Source organism: Hemicordylus capensis, chromosome 4 (assembly GCF_027244095.1).
Source record: "Hemicordylus capensis ecotype Gifberg chromosome 4, rHemCap1.1.pri, whole genome shotgun sequence".
NCBI classification, from domain to species: domain Eukaryota; kingdom Metazoa; phylum Chordata; class Lepidosauria; order Squamata; family Cordylidae; genus Hemicordylus; species Hemicordylus capensis.
In genome coordinates this window covers 129,657,499-129,674,134 of record NC_069660.1, presented here as the reverse complement: position 1 = coordinate 129,674,134, position 16,636 = coordinate 129,657,499, and the positions used below count along the sequence as shown (strand labels likewise).

Sequence of the window (16,636 nt, the reverse complement as noted above, 5' to 3'; positions counted from 1 at the left end):
GTTTTCATATCATCTCAGACAAAATACCTCTTAACAGAAGCAGTTCATGCATTTGCCTGCAAGACATGAGTGGTATGTGACCATGTGATTCACATGCATGTCAGAATCAACTAATGCCAGGAACAAGATTAAAGGGCAGGAAGCATGACTGCATTTGTATGGTTCTGTCCCTTGTGCTTGAATGCTGGCAGACAGAAAGTTTGCCTTATGGGGTCAGGAAATATATATTATTAGGTTTGTTGCCCTCAAAGCCAAAAACAATTTTAAATATTTTCTTTTGGAGGTCGAATTAGGAAAGTGCTGACTTGGGAGCAGAGACTGGGTTCCAGACATCTGCTGTACTTGATGATATCCCTGCCCGCCCCACCCCCAGTCTGACAATCTTAACAAAAATCACCCTCACATGGTACATAGTGGCTTTACTTTCTTTATTATTGTGAACCGCCCCAAGACTTTGGTTTGGGGTGGTATAGAAATGTATAAAATAAAATAAATAAAATAAACATTTATTATATTTTTACACAGCCCCAAACCAAAGTCTCGGGGCAGTTTACAACAAATTCCCCTTTAGTGGGGCATTCTAGTAGGGAATCATGGCAGAAAGGGGGAAACGTTCCTCATGTGGTGGTGTTCTGAACCTGATATTTTATTCCATGGCTGCTATTTAAATTTTGAGACACACACATGAAGAGCCAAAGTATTCTTTTGACATAGGGTGTGGTTTGGCCCTTAGCAGGTACTATAATTTCCCTAAGAAGAAAAGCACAAGGATGTATAGAGAAATACATATAAAGGTGAATAAGACCATCACATTGCAGCGTGTTCAAACAGAAGGATGGATTGATTGCACATTGACTCTGTGCCGATGCCCAGCCTGCTCACAGAGGCCTGCACAACTTGTGACCTTCCAAGCAGAACACACCAGCCTATGTACAGAAACCTGGCAGGTGCCTGACCAACCTTGTCTCACAATTTTGCAGTGCCAGGTAGCAGCAAAAACAGGAAAGTAATCATATCCCTGATGGGACACTGTACATGGCTTGGTGGGTTACAAATGTCGGCATTAACCTACAGCACTGTGTGGGCTCAGCGGCACATCGTTTCTGCACTGATTCACACCATCAAATCTAAACAGTGGAACAAAACAATCACCACAGGTCATTGCTTAGCTGCAGGAGCCAAGTTAATGCTGGATCATGCCATTTGTTAGCACTGGGCTGTAGTTCCAGAAGGATCAGGGCCAGAGTTGGATGGGGTCCTGCCTGGGCCAGATCCATGGAGATGGGGAATCAAGGGCAGGCCAAGTTTAGAGACAGGAAGGGGGACTGGAATGAGGCTGTAAGAAGATAGCAGGAAGACAAGTGGATACAGAAGCTGCTTAGTGGAAAGGAAACACTGCCTTCTCGAGAAGGCAGATCTGGCCATGGTTACCCACGCCTTAGTCACGTCGCGGCTGGATTACTGTAACACGCTCTACGTGGGGCTGCCCTCGAAGAATATACAGAAACTGCAGCTAGTGCAAAACACGGCAGTGAGGGTTTTATCCGGAGCTGCCCGTTGGGAACATATCACCCCCATTTTGAAAGAGCTGCACTGCCTACTGGTTTGTTTCCAGGTCCAATTCAAGGTGCTGGTTTTGACCTTTAAAGCCCTAAACGGTTTGGGCCTGGGGTATTTGAGGGACCGCCTGCTCCCAAGGGTTGCTGCCCGCTTGACGAGGACATCTGAGGGGGCCCTGCTCCGGGTGCCAACAATGAGGGAGGCCCGGCTGTCGTGCACTCAGGACAGGGCCTTCTCTGTTGCTGCCCCCAGACTCTGGAATGCTCTCCCAGTGGCCATTCGTTCCTCGGGCTCCATCACGGCTTTTAGAAAGCTTGTAAAGACTTGGCTTTTTACCCAGGCTTTTACATAATCGTTTTTACTGCTGCTTCTGGGTGTTTTTATCTGTTGTATTGTTTTATGCCTGTTTTTATGTTTTTATACTTTTAGCATGATGTTTTTATTGTGTTTTTATTGTATGTTTTTAACTTTTGTAAACCGCCTTGGGGCTATCTTTTTAACGAAAGGCGGTATAAAAATGCAAAAATAAATAAATAAATAAAAATAAACAGGGAGGGAGGCAGACAGAATGGCAGATACCACAGGAGCAAGGTTTGAGAGTGTTAAGAGAACAGCCGGTTTGGGGGCTACAAGAAGCACCCCGCTCTGTACTTTGGATCTTGCAGACTCCATCTTGGTTGGAACTCATGGAAGCATGACATCCCTTCTATCACCCGTAAATGCAAACCATATGGACCCGTATCCAGTTCCAACCTATGCATCACGCTTGGTTGCTTCAGAGAACTGATCCATTGAGATCAGACCCCCTTTAGACTTGTTCTGACTCCCTGGAAGTTTTTCACATCAGTCTTTTAAAGCCCTTTAACTTGCATCTCCTCCAGAATTTATTTATTTATTTAGGTAGGTAGATAGATAGATAGATAGATAGATAGATAGATAGATAGACAGACTGCATTTCTAGACCATCCCATCCAAAGGCTCTGGGTGGTGCACAACAAACTAAAAGAAAAAACATTGAAACTAACACCATGTAAAAACAGACTAAGGTTCTACACACAGATTGTGTGCTAACCGGGCTCTTCCTGCACATAAGAATGCTGAGCAGGTGCTCAGACCTGGGTGGCTGGATCGGCCGCTCACACTATTACCAGCTCCGTCATGGAGCCAGTAGGGGCGGTGGGGATCGGGGGCCATTCAGCCCCAGAAGTCCCAGGTTGCAAGTGCATGGGGCATTTTGGAGAGATTCTGAGGCCAGGAGGCTTGTTGTAGCCTCCCAGTCGGGGATCTACTCGTGAGTCGCCACAGCATCTCATGAACTTGCAGACAGGGTTAGCGGAGCACTCAATCCGCTAACCTCATTTAAGGTGAGGGCTACTTTGGTGGGCTAGCTGCCACTGAACCACTGGGCCCGGGCTTGCCATTGAACCACCAGGTTCTCACAATGGGGGGAAACTGGGCTGGGCTCCCTTAGCCTGATTTCCCCCCATCGTGAGAATAGCCTCACTGCTTAAAACAATATAAAAACAATTTAAAAACAATTCAGAGCCATTTAAAAACCAATTAAAATACTTAAAAACAATTTTAAAACCTTGGAAGGCCAGGCCAAACAAGTAAGTTTTCAGGGCTCTCTTAAAGGCCAACAACAAGCCTAAATTACGGATATATGCCGGGAGTGCATTCCATAGGCCAGGAGCCACTACAGAGAAGGCCTGGCTCCGAGTCGCCACCAGACATACCGGTGGTAACTGGAGATGGACCTCTCCAGATGACCTCAACGTGCGATGGGGATCATACAGAAGAAAGCGCTCTCTAAGGCAGCCTGGACCCAAGCCGTTCAGGGCTTTAAAAGTAATAACCAGCCCTTTGTATTTTGCCCAGAAACATATTGGTAGCGAGTGCAACTGTTTTAAGACAGGCATAATATGGTCTCTCCGGGTTACCACAGAGACCAGTCTGGCTGCCGCATTTTGAACTAACGGAAGTTTCCAAACTATGTACAAAGGCAGCCCCACGTAGAGTGCATTGCAATAGTCAAGCCTGGAGATTACCAGCTGAGGGGATGCGTTCACATATCTGCCAGATTTACCCCAAAGTCCCTGCAACTTATCGGGGAGCACTCCACACACAATTCGGGTTTTTCACTGTGCATTAGAGTGTAGCCCGATTTATAACCAGGGTGTAAAAATCCACTATTTGTGTCGGGTTTGGGGGGACAACTTCAAGTTTGCATTAAAGCCCGCTGTGCATAAAAGTCCCGGGCTCACAAGTGACACACTTGCCTCTGCACCCCCCATTTCTGTAGAGAGGTTCCTCTCAAGGGTGACAGACAGAGGCGTAACTATAGGGGGGCAGGGGGGGCACGTGCCCCGGGCGCCATCTTTTCTGGTCACATGGGGGGCGCCGCCATGACCAAATTTAAAAAAAAAAAAATTAATTTTTTGTTAATACAAATGTTTCCTGCTCAGTGCAGCAGCGCTGCAGCAGTCAAGGGAGCGTGTCGGTGCCCCCTTCCGCACGAGTGGTCCCTTCCGTGCCACCTGTGCCCCCCCCATTGCTTTGCTAGCACCTGGCGGCCAGTCAGTGGCCTGGCTTGGCAGCGGCGGTGGGTGCTTATGAGGAAAAACCTAAGTATAATGTAGTATGTTGGGGGGGCGACCGGGGGGGGCGGGGGGGCACCATTTCAGTGCTTGCCCCGGGCGCCATTTTCCCTAGTTACGCCTCTGGTGACAGGTGCCCCACTGGTAGGATTCAGGTGTACTAACCAGCCTATGTTCCAAACTTTCTTGCTCCTTGCTCTCTTTAAAATCTAAAGCTGCTCTCTAAGACCTTTTCTCTGGCTAGCCTTGAGTTGACTTTAATTCAGACATCAAGCTAAAATGCCTCATTCCTGATATTCAGATTAGTCTTATTAGTTAATAGTGTATTGCTTATTTTGATTAAATCAATTTTCTGCATTTCTGTACCCCCAATAGATCTGATTACACTCTATCCCAATCTTTGTCATTTATTTCCAGACCAAAACTTTGCACAGACTGAACACTGTAATTAAATGCTTCCTCTAAATTCCCCGATTCCCCACCTTAGCCCAAAACATAAGTCAGGAGTGGGCAACCAACACACCAGAGCAGTTTCATTAACAAGAGTCACACTAGCAAAGCCAAAATCTGTTGCACAGGTAAAAATTCTTCACATGTAGGTTAATCAAGTTGAAATTCTACGGACACTGCTTATCTTCTGAGTGAGGAAATAATTAACAGCATTTCAGAAGAAAAAGAACAGAATTTACCATTACCTCTAGGCCTAACACATTTAGCATAAGCTTTTTGGCTGCAACCAATTAACATAGCTACCACTCTGAATATTACCGGCAATCCTTTCAGGATTAGTCCTCATAGTATCCATAAACTGGGTCATGGCCCGAAGTTCTTCCCAGAGTCTGCCCAGTTCTATTCCAGGGGCTTCCAGCAAGAGTTCTTGCGCATCTCGATACACTCTTGCTAAACTGAAAGAAAGAGGGGAAATATTCATTGCTACATTTTTCAAATGAAGTCCTGGGAGTCCATTCCCCCCCTGCTGAGGACAAATCCATGTATGGATAAACCAAACACATGGGCCAATTTGTGGTTCTTTTGCACCTGTGTGCTCCATTCTCAGATTAAGATTGAGTATTTGCTACACCTCCACACATATGCTTGTAAATGTATAGCATGTCACCTGACAGCACACTGGATTGCTTTTAATGCTATATTCTATTGCAATGGTACACCATCTGTCTTTGGGAATGTACACTGATGTGAGGTGGTGTTTCTAATTGATCCATCCCTTGATCCAGGCCAGCCCTTCAACAATGCTGAACAATAAGTTCAACGTTGAACAATACAAATAGAAAACTATTAGGAGAGCAGAAAGCATTCTGTATTTGCCTTGCTGTGCTAAAGAACCAGAAGACTTTCCTCAATAAGTTCTCAGTTATATTCCATTGCCTGATCTCTGTGTGCTACAACCCTTTCCTTTCTGGATTCTATATCTGAATGACCTTAGTTAAATATTCACAGTCATGGAGCATCTGAAAGAACAAACAGCTGCTCCTTGGCTGGTTTTTGACATAGACCTAGTGTAGATGTAACATTTCCTGGCATATTAACCATGGTTAAGAGACTAGAAATGTACTGTGGTCCTTCTCCCCTGCTCCTGCACATATCCAAACTTTCCATTTACAGTGTTACCCATGCTGTGGTGTTACATCGGCACCAAGGTAAGCATTAATGATGGTTCAAATTTAAATCAGAGTTTGGAACTAAGATTTAAAGCTGCTTTGCAATTCTTGGTTGAAAATAATGGTTTGCACTAATTCTAGTGCAGGTTTATTGCTATGTTATGTTAATGGTGACCAGAGGAGACAGGGTGTGACTCAAGGGCAGGAGGAAGAAAAAGAGGAGCGGAAGAGAGCACAGAAGCTATTTTTGCCAGGGGAGAAAATATTTATTCTCCCCCACTCTGCACCATCATCCTGCTCAGCACTGGGGACCTTTGCCCATAGCTATTTTATTTCCAGTTGAGAGCATGCCTCTATAGTGCACATTTGCATGCATGCCTTGTTTGACTTTGTCCCATAAATTGGTGTTGGGGACAGAGGTTTGTCAGATGATCAACTGTAGAACAGGTAATGGCAGAGGGATAGGTAGGAAGAGACTGTTATACACAGTCACAACTAGGTAATGGAGATGTGGAATTATAAATAGGAACTAACCACTCCAGTTGAAACAATAGTACTATGCCAACTCACACCTGGAAGGATTGTGCTGCAGTTGCAGTGAAAACTTAAAACAAGACAAAAACAAAACAAAACAAAACTCCTGAAAGTAACTAGGACAACATTGGAGGTGGTGGTGGGGGAATGGGATATAATGATTTGGGAGAAACATCATCTAGACAATCAAGAACATACAAGTGTGTGAATGGTATCAAATACTGCAGGAAAAGGCTAGTGTAGCAATGTTTAATCTGGAAAAGTTGGAAATGGAAATAGGTAGTTATGTGTGATACAAGCAGATGCGCTCTTACCCCTGGACTTCAGGGCCAAAGTCCAGGGCCTCCACAGCCCCTGGGGGGGCCTCCAAATCCTCTCTAGTCTGTCCTGGGTGATGTTGTCACCTGGTGGAGGAGGATGCTTAAATATGCTTAATTTGCAGGGGAGGGGAGGCCTCCAAAGTGCTTTAGGCCCAGGCTCAAAAATTACCTAGGTGCACCTAATGGCACAGCAGGGAAATGACTTGACTAGCAAGCCAGAGGTTGCCGGTTCGAATCCCCACTGGTATATTTCCCAGACTATGGGAAAGACCTATATCGGACAGCAGCGATATAGGAAGATGCTGAAAGACATCATCTCATACTATGCAGAAGATGGCAAAGGTAAACCCCTCCTGTATTCTACTAAAGACAACCTCATGGCTCTGTGGTTGCGAGGAGCTGACACCGACAGGTCGGCATACTTTACCTCTGGATACAAGTTCTAACTTGTCTCTATTTACCTGTTTCTGCAACCCACAAAACCGGCCCACAGGTTGGACTTGTCATATCAGAAGGAGCATTTCCAGGCTCAGGACAGCCTAAAACATATATGCCCTGGTTTCTTCCAAAGATATAAGAGGCTGTCTTTACATACATGGAATTATTGTAGTTGGACACAACACCAGGAGACTCCCCACGAGTAGGACTGTTGAAACAAGGATTGTTCATGTTACAGAAAATGCCCTGTAACCATGGCAGAGTTCCAGCTGAGGGCATTGCCTTATTTGGAAAGTGACCTTAGGAGGAAAAACAAAGAAAATAAACTGTCAGCTTAGATGCAGACCTATAACTTCTATCAAGGGCTTTATCACAGAAACAGCAACATTAGGAGTAGGGATGTGGAAACTGGTTTGAATTTGAACTGGTTTGGTTCTATGGTTTGAATTCGAACCATCGAATTCATCGAATCCATAGGAGTAGGGATGTGGAAACTGGTTTGAATTTGAACTGGTTTGGTTCGATGGTTTGAATTCGAACCAAACCAGCCATCAGGTTCGAGCTGCAGGTTCAAATTTGAACCAAACTGGGGGTGGTTCATTTTGAACTGGTTCAAACTGATTTGAACTGGTTCAAACCTCCAAACATAGGTAGGGTGGTAGCTGGCACACATGGGTACCTACCACCCAAACCCCAAAGCAATCGGATACTTGTACGATTTTTAATGAATTTTTGAAATATTTATATTTTTTCTCATAGGGTATAATGGGACCTGAACCAGCCCATTATCCTCTATTGTATCGTACGAGTGTCCAATTGCTGTGGAGTTTGGGTGGTAGGTACCCATGTGTCCCAGCTACCACCTCACCCACTTTTGGAGGGTTGAATCAGTTCAAAACAGTTTGAACCGGTTCAAAACTGTTTGAATTCAAACTGAATCGGGGAGGGGGGGGTTGAGCAAAACCAAAACCAAACCTCCCCCTCCTGGTTCAAATCCAGTTCGAATTTGAACCAAACCAGGAAAACTGGTTTTGTGCACATCCCTAATTGGGAGGTCCCCATGAGCTCCCTGCTCTGTCTGATTCAGACAACTACTTTTCCCCTCCCTGTATATGAGCTCAAATGAATTTTGGGAAATATTGCCAAGTTATTCTAATTTGAATTTGCTTGCAAACATTCATTCATACACACCCACACCCACCCACCCACCCACATATATATTCTCTTAATTTAAATATTTTTGTTTAATATTACCAGTTATGGGTGATGCTGGATTCAGGAACATTTTTTAAATGTGTAAAGCTATCAACTTTGGGAAGTTATTTAACTCATGGACTGTGAATTAGCACAATGAACTGCATTGGGAAGAAAATACCATCTGATTCAGCCCAAGATGATACTGTTGTTGGGATTTAAACACAGAAGGCATTTATAGCAATAGATATATGAAACGGAATTCTTGTCATAAGCAAGAATTATGGTGTCAAGGTAAAACACAACAGTTGAGAGAGTGGGCAGGAATGTGCAGGTACAGAGTAAGAGCAAGATGCTTTATCCACATTAATCACTAAGCCTAACATTATAGAAGCTCCAGCAAACTACAATCTACTTTAATCACCAAGTGGGCCACGTCAAACAATACTAATGCCCACCCACTGTATGAGGATGAGCACATGTGCACATTTCCCATACACACCCAGCGTACTATTCTATCCCACATAGTCCAGACTGGTGGTGGAAAGTCCAAACCATGTGACATCATCATGTATGTTTTTCCACATACCCAGCAAACCACCACCAATGAAGCAGTAGTGGCAGGGCAATACTGTAATGTTGATATCATGTCTAGTGCCTTTTCAGCTACATATTATTGGGGCAGCCACACATTTCCCTGTAACATGTAATTTGGGCTTCAGACAAGCATTGGTATGTCTGCTTTCTTTAAAATCAGTAAAACAAAACCTCAATTGTTAAAATGCCCAGAACCAACCTCCTCACCCCACCCCACCATATTTTAAAACCTTAAAATCTAAGCCAGGCTGGCTATATTCCTAAAATTGTTTCAGTCACAGATGATGCTCTTACATTCATGATGGCGATAGAGTGGGTTGGCCTTCCTCAGCCAGACCAGGACAAGAAATAAGGACAGAGGCCATAACAGCTCAACCAGAAGGCGAAGCTTTAAAAAAAAGAATTAGATGTATTAATCACACACATAACCTAAAAACATTTTTACTTCAACTGAACATAAAATACATTCCCATGAAACAGAGTCATCCTAATATACAAGAATGTTTGTCATCCTAACATACAAGAATGCTGCAAAAATTTGGAGTAATCTAACATTTATATTAGACACAGGGAGAGGAAGGATTAATGCATATTCATTATTTTCAAATCCTGGTCATGAGTAAACTAATTGATGTCTAATTATATTAGACACAGGGAAAGGATTAATGTGACAAACCAGTATTTGAAAACACATGTGCCTTTGTACAGAGGTGCTGTGATTGACAGTGCTCCTGTCTCAGCAGCAAACGGGGGTTTGTTGCTGTGTAAAATGTGACATGGTGCTCAGTAATTATTTCAAAACAGTGGAAAAGGCATGGTGAATGAAACAGAAAATGGTTAACTTCCTACCCAGAAGCGGAACTGGGTGATGTCATCAGGAAGGGGCAGGCTTGTTTGAGAGCGGCAATAAAGTGCTTGGAAAAGCCAGACCTGCCTCAACACTGTTAATAATATAGTGAAGAGAGAACTATGCCTTTGCTCCAAAGCTCATTGTGGGGTTTATAATCCACAATGACTCAGATCCACACTATACATTACTTTAAATGTGTAGCTGCTACTGCCCCAAATAGCCTTGCAATCCTGCATCACCTGATAATGATCAGTTAAAGCAGATTTGTGATACCATGACATAAGTGTGCACAGTGTTTTCCCGTTCGTCTTCATTTTATTGGCTGTTGCTTGCAGAAGGCAGAGAAATATTGAGTAGAATGACAGCGCATCATGTTCAAACATTACCAGGAACTGTAAGCAAAAATGCAATACACCCCCACTCCCACATTAATTTTAAATGAGTGAAGTAAGCATTTGACTAAGTACAGATATCTGTTTCACTAGTTCTATGTTTCTTGGGATTCGTTGTTTCATTCATAGATATAGATGCATAGAGAGAGAGTACTGTCTTTATTGGCTGAGCTTTGTTAAGGATTTTGTATTTTAAAAAGACTTTTAAAGTTATGCTGGATTCACCTAATCAACTTCTAGAATATTTTAAAAGGTAGACTGATGGTATTTGGCCATTTGGGGCTAGACAGTAAAGACTATTTTTTCCACAACAGTGCTCAGTTTTCGTCTTTGTCATGGAACCAGGAACCTCAGGGTCCGAGTGATACTAGAGCCCCAGCGAATAAACTACTGTTGTCTAAAATGGCTGTGGTCCAACTGTGGACCAACTACTGTGGTCTAAAATGGCCAGGCTCCACAGCCTTTTCAGGAACAGAAGGGAACGAGGTTCACCAATATCAGCCCTTTCAGTCAGCAAGTTGAACAGCAGGCAGAGCCCTTTCAGTCAGCTGGAGTCTTTTCACACATGGCTCTATGCCTCGGGGTATATGAAGAGAGAATCTGCTTCCTGCTTCCCAGCACATTCGGGGCCTTTTAATTCAAGGGATTAGATGGACCATTCGCATAACCATCAGCACCTCCATCAACACCTTCGGAGAAAGCAGAAGCCCTGGAGTTTTTTTTCCAAAAACTGCTGGAAATAGAGGATTTTTTTACTCGGACATAACTCGGGCTAAGCTACAATTCGCAGCCTCCCTTTGGAGAAAAACAAAGCCCTATCTGTCCTGGTCCCACCTGCAGGGAGATTGGGTTAAATCTAGTGAATGTGTGGAGTGGCACACTCCAATGAGGAGTAGATTCGGCGGCGGGTGGCGAAGGGGAGCCCTTCTGTAAAACCCTCAGGCTGTATAAGCTCTCTGGATTGGTCAATCCTGATATAAATACTGGCAACCTGACTGGTCGCTTTTGCCTAGTCAACACATTCTGCTTTATGAATGTCAGGCTCCAGCTTTTCTAGCACCAACCTTTGACTTCAGGGTCCTGAGCTAGGAAACACGTCCTACAGGTCTAGATTCAGGCACAACTTCCATTGCTCCAGACAGGCCACAAGAGTCTTTGCAATGCAGAAGCTCTTCCAAATTAGTTTCCTTCCTTCCTTTGCCCACCCAGGCCTGGTACTAAGTTTTCACATTATAAGTACAAAGTTACACATAAACCAGGGGTGTAGCAAGGTTAAATTATTTTTTAAAAGGTTTTGTAAATTGTGGATGATGCAAGTCATTTAATGGTACTAGAGAAAGACATGCTGTTCTGGTAGCTCTGGGTCTTAATACTCACATCAATTTTGGAGGATGAATACAACTGAAGGAAGCCTGGGCAGGTGCGCGGCTGGGGGAGTCAGTCATGTGACTTGCCTCTGGGGGTGCCCCCCAAGGCAATGGGCCCCCAGACAACTGTCTTCCCTTGCCCTATTATAGTTACGCCCCTGACGTAAACATTACAAACAAGGAACTGTTCTTTAATCCTCCCCTTCCAAGCAGTGGAGCAATAACATTCGGGATAATTTATTTGGAGGGAGCTTCTACCTTTCAGACAGCACCAGTTTCCTTTGGAAGCACCAGAGCTACTTTTAACAAGTTGTGTGTATGTTCCTTTAAAAAGTACAGATTGACAGGTATTACAAGGGTAGAAGCAAGCACAATGGCCCAAAACAACATTAAGTAATGCTAATCCCAAAACAATATCAATATCCAGGTATCAAAACAAGCACAGCAAAACCCAAAATGCTTCCCCTCCCCAGCTCTGTTCTCCTTCTACCATATATGGCCTGCTTTATACAGTCTCATCCCCTTGACTGTGGTGTTTGCAACCATGCAGGTAGGAAAGTACACAAAAAGGGGCAACACATTGTCATTATTTTAAAATCACACTTCTATTTTTCAGCACTGGGTTAAAAAAAGGCACAAGCTGCTTTTCCAGCACTGAAAATAGAGGCATGAGATAAAACAGGGGCAGGCAGACTTTAGGCTTCTGGTAACAACTTTTTTTTGTTTTTTTCTCCTTTTTGTCAGAACCTTGGGAGCCACTAGCACAAAATAGCAGCTTGGGGAGGTGGAGCCACTCACAAAACTGCATCTTGTACGAAACTTATATCAACAGAATAAAAGATTTTAACATCAAAACTCCTGAATTCCAGAAGAATATTGCTGCAGGAGAGGAGGGGAGCAAGAGAAGCGGGTTTGTGGGAGAAGAAACTAGAGAAAATTTAATGGGAGTGAAAATGAAAGCAAGTCTTCGTACTCAAAGAAATGCAGATTAAAAATTGTATAACCATGTTCCTAGCCAGCCAGCCAATCAGATTTGCAGTATTGGCCGGAAGGGAAGGGAAGGGAGAACCAAACACACTGAGAGCTACCAGTAGCTCCCCAGGTAACTAAAGCCCACTCCAATGTAAAACAACCACACAGGCTCTTTTTGCATTTATCTACAAACTGTTGAGGTCTAGAGCAATGTTCCTTCTCACAGGGGTTCCCTACAGCTCCCAGCATCCCCTGCTTAAATTTATTTAAAAAACATATTTAATGCATAGTTAAGGAAGACAATGGCCTTTGGCTGGGGATTCTGGGAGTTGTAGTCAACAACATCCGGGAATTTCCTGTAAGAGGGAGTACTAGCCTAGAGACTTGGCTGGTGAATGCAGTGCTATGGGGTGAGGGCGACTTTTTATTTATTTATTTATATTTTTATTTATGGTTCAATTTATATACTGCTTTTCATTAAAACAATCTCAAAGCTGTTTACAATATAATAAAAACAATGCATAATCAAAATACAAAGGTACAGATTATCTCAACAATTAAAATATGTAATACAAAAGGACAGATAATATAAAAATAATCTCTATATAAAAATTTAATAACTCATAAAATAATGATAATATATAACACAAAGCAGCAGCAGCAGCAGCAGCAAAACTCCCCCACAAACCTCTCATTCAAAAGCCTGGTGAAGAGCTACGTCTTTACTTTCCCCCTAAAAACTGTTGAGGAGACTGAGGAGCATATTTCAGTTGGGAGAGCATTCCAAAGCCTGGCTGGGGGCAATGACTGAGAAGGCCCTGTCCTGTGAGCTCGACAACTGAGCCTCTCTCACCATTGGCACGCGGAGCAGAGCCCCCTTTAATGATCTGGTCAAGCAGGCAGAAACCCTAGGGAGCAAGCGGTCCTTCAGATATCCAGGGCTGCCTTTTTAGGTGTGTTTCCAATTTTAATTTTGAAAGCTATCAGAAGTCTGGGACACACTGATCCCAAGAGATAAAATGTTAAGTATTCATCAATAAGTAAATCAAAACAGGAGGCTTCACAATAAATCTAAATCAGATCATTCCCATTGAACAGGATGGCAAACACCAGGGGCGTAGCAAGGTTGGAATGGGCCCAGAGACAAGACTCACATCAATTTCGGAGGATGAATACAACTGAAGGAAGCCCGGACGGGTGCGTGGCTGGGGGAGTCAGTCATGTGACTTGCCTAGGGAGGGGCAAGGCAGTGGGCCCCCAGACAACTGTCTCCCCTGGCCCTATTATAGTTATGGCCAAGAGAAAGTAAGAATCTTATCAAGCTAGTTCTGTTAGGAATCTCCTGCACCAAAAGGAAGACTGTGAATATTCAGCAGCAATATTTACAGAGGAATTTTGAGGAGAATGTTAAGGTGGAGGGGAGTCATTCAGCTCAAGTGCTTGTTCGTTTTGGATTGGGAAATGAATTGGGAGACTCTGATCTATTTGTAGTTTGTTTCACATCTTCCTTCACTATGCAGTGAAGATAACCTCTCCCTTCAACCTCCATGCCCTGAGGGGAAGGTCGAAGAAGAAAAGCCCAGGCTAGGTTGTTCCTATCATCAGCTTCTAGACAGATTACCAGTGGCCGGAGACCATTCTACTGTTTTAGCATTTTGTCTTTTGTAACCTTTGTTTTGGTTTAGAATTAGAAATTATGTATTGCCTTTAATGACATGGCAGTACTATATATAAATACACTAAGTGTACAATGAAAATTCAGATTATAGGATGGCTAATCTTTGATTTCAAGAATTCCAGCCTGCTGGGCAAGACCAGCATACAGCACTAGAGCAAAATATAGCAGCTCAGGGACAGAATCTGTAGGAATCTTGTGGGTTCAGGGTGGAGCTAGATGGACTCTGTCAGTTATAGGGCAGCAGTGCTTCATGAAGTTGAACCTGGCAGAACATGTTTTTACTGGATGGAGAAGTTATGTAGCTGTTTTGCAACTCTGAAAGCGTAGCATATAACCTAATTCTATGCCCTTTTACTCAGAGGTGTCCCACTAAATCTGCAGTCGTACAAGACTGAGTGCACCAGTGTAGCATAGTGGCTAAGAGTGAGCTACGTATCAAGACTTCCCTGGTTCAAATCTTGCCTCTGCCATGAACTCACTAGGTGGCTTTAGGGAAGCCATTCCTCCTCACCCTCTACCACCTGGTTATAATGGGAAATTCTCTATAAAATTTGGCGGCTTCCCACTGACACAGGCACCATTCCCACAAGTGTGTCTGCATGGAGGACACAAGGATGATGCTATATATGAAGCACTTTGAACCCTCCGAAGAACTATAACAAAATTAAGTATGGTGATTATTGTTAAACTCCAGTCAACTCAATGGGGCATATTTCCAAGCAAGGCAGTGGCACCATTAGGACCAGGCATTGGTGTCCAGGTCTGAGGCCCTTCTCTTATGCGGGTCGCCATCAGCACTCCTGTCCCTTGGCCCACCAGTGCCCGGAATCTCCTCCATGCACCAGCACCAACTTGGAGATTCCTCCATGGCTGCTTCTCCGTGCTGCCTCTTCCATGCTGACAGCCTGGTGCCTGCCAAATTGGAGGCTCTCCCGTGCACATGCAGGCGCTGGGAAGCTAGGCTGCTGCTCCTTCCCCACCCAATGATCAGCTGTTTGGTAGGTGAACTGGCTGCCCGAGGCAGAACACTGTGCGTATGTGCTGCTGCCTCTGCTCATTAGGTGAGCAGTGTGTGTGTGCAGGGGCGTAACTATAATAGGGCAAGGGGAGACTGCCTTGGGCAGCCCCCCTGAGATAAGTCACATGACTGACTCCCCCAGCCATGCAGAGGCGTATCTAGGGAAAATAGCGCATAGGCCAAGCACTGAAATTGCGCCCCCTGTCCAAACTTTTGACACCCATCTTTCAGATAACTTTACCATAATATCAGCTGGAAAATACAAGTCAAGCTCGTTAATCTTTTAATATTTCAAAAACTATTTAGCAGTGGAATTAGCCAGACCAAAAAATGCTGGAAAGCTACAAATTTCAGTATGCTGGGCTCATGAAATACCCAAATACTATGTGGAGGTGTACTTGGAAAACTAAACACAAGTGCCTGTCTAATTCTCTATTATGAATTGTAGCATCACTATTACATAAGTTTTAAAAATAAATTGAGAATTTGACTTTCTCCGTTACTCTGAAAATAATTAAAGGATATGCAGAGTAAACTGTGTCACTGCTTGGAATATATTCTAGTATTTCAGAAAGACAGTTAAAATGAGAGAAAGAGAGCAAGAAACTCCCAGTGGGCCTTAATATTAAGGATTTCACACTGATTCAAAGACAAACTCACCATTAATAGCCATATTAGCAAGACATCACATTTAACTCACTTATCACAAGAAGCAAAGTAAGAGCAAATGAATACAATCCTAGCTCATAAGCGTCAGCTCAGTATTCACAAGCCCTGATTCTCTGTACATAGTTCCAAACTAAATATGTGTATAGTGACATATATTATATATATTTTTAATATTTACCTGTAGCCCCTTGGGGGGGACTTCCTAAAGGCCATGGGGGGTCTGCAAAGTTTCCCCTCCCCCCGCTGGCCTCTAGGGCCTCGCAGGGACCATTTGAGCATGTGCAGTGGCCATTTAAAAATATATTTTTTTAAATGGCTGCTGAAAACAAAAGGGCCACCACACATGCTCATATGGCCCCTGCAAGGCCTGGCATGGCCTAGGACCTCATAAAGGTCATTTGAGCATGTGCGGTGGCCATTTTGTTTTTGGCAGCCATTTTAAAAAATAAAAAATAAAAAATGGCGCCCCCCTTCAAGTGGTGCCTGGGGCACGTGCCCTGCCTGCCCTACCCTAAATACGCCCCTGCAGCCACGCACCTGCCCGGGCTTCCTTCAGTTGTATTCATCCTCCAAAATTGATGCGAGTGTTAAGACCTGGAGCTACCAGCACAGCATGTCTTTCTCTAGTACCATTAAATAACTTGCATCGTCCACAATTTACAAAACCTTTTAAAAAATAATTTAAGATGGTGTTCTATTGTGGCACATAGGTTTTATATAAATTTTATTATGCTTTTTGTTACCACTATTCAGCCTCATTTAAGATTTATTTACTTCATGAGCTGAGCTTCAGTGGGGGGAGCATTTTAAAATCTTGTCTCTGGGCCCACT

General features: G+C 43.7%; 1 protein-coding gene across 2 annotated transcripts in view; it reads right to left on the bottom strand.

The window, feature by feature from the left end:
* The window catches only part of ABCA4 (ATP binding cassette subfamily A member 4), a 185,013-nt gene that overhangs the window by 154,070 nt on the left and 14,307 nt on the right, over positions 1-16,636 (bottom strand). For both annotated transcript variants that reach the window (XM_053248322.1, XM_053248323.1), the window contains exons 3-5: positions 9,154-9,247; positions 7,226-7,367; positions 4,926-5,062 (exon numbers count right to left, since the gene is read on the bottom strand). In XM_053248322.1, the coding sequence (XP_053104297.1) occupies positions 4,926-5,062; positions 7,226-7,367; positions 9,154-9,247 (373 nt within the window). The remainder of the gene's footprint in view (positions 1-4,925; positions 5,063-7,225; positions 7,368-9,153; positions 9,248-16,636) is intronic.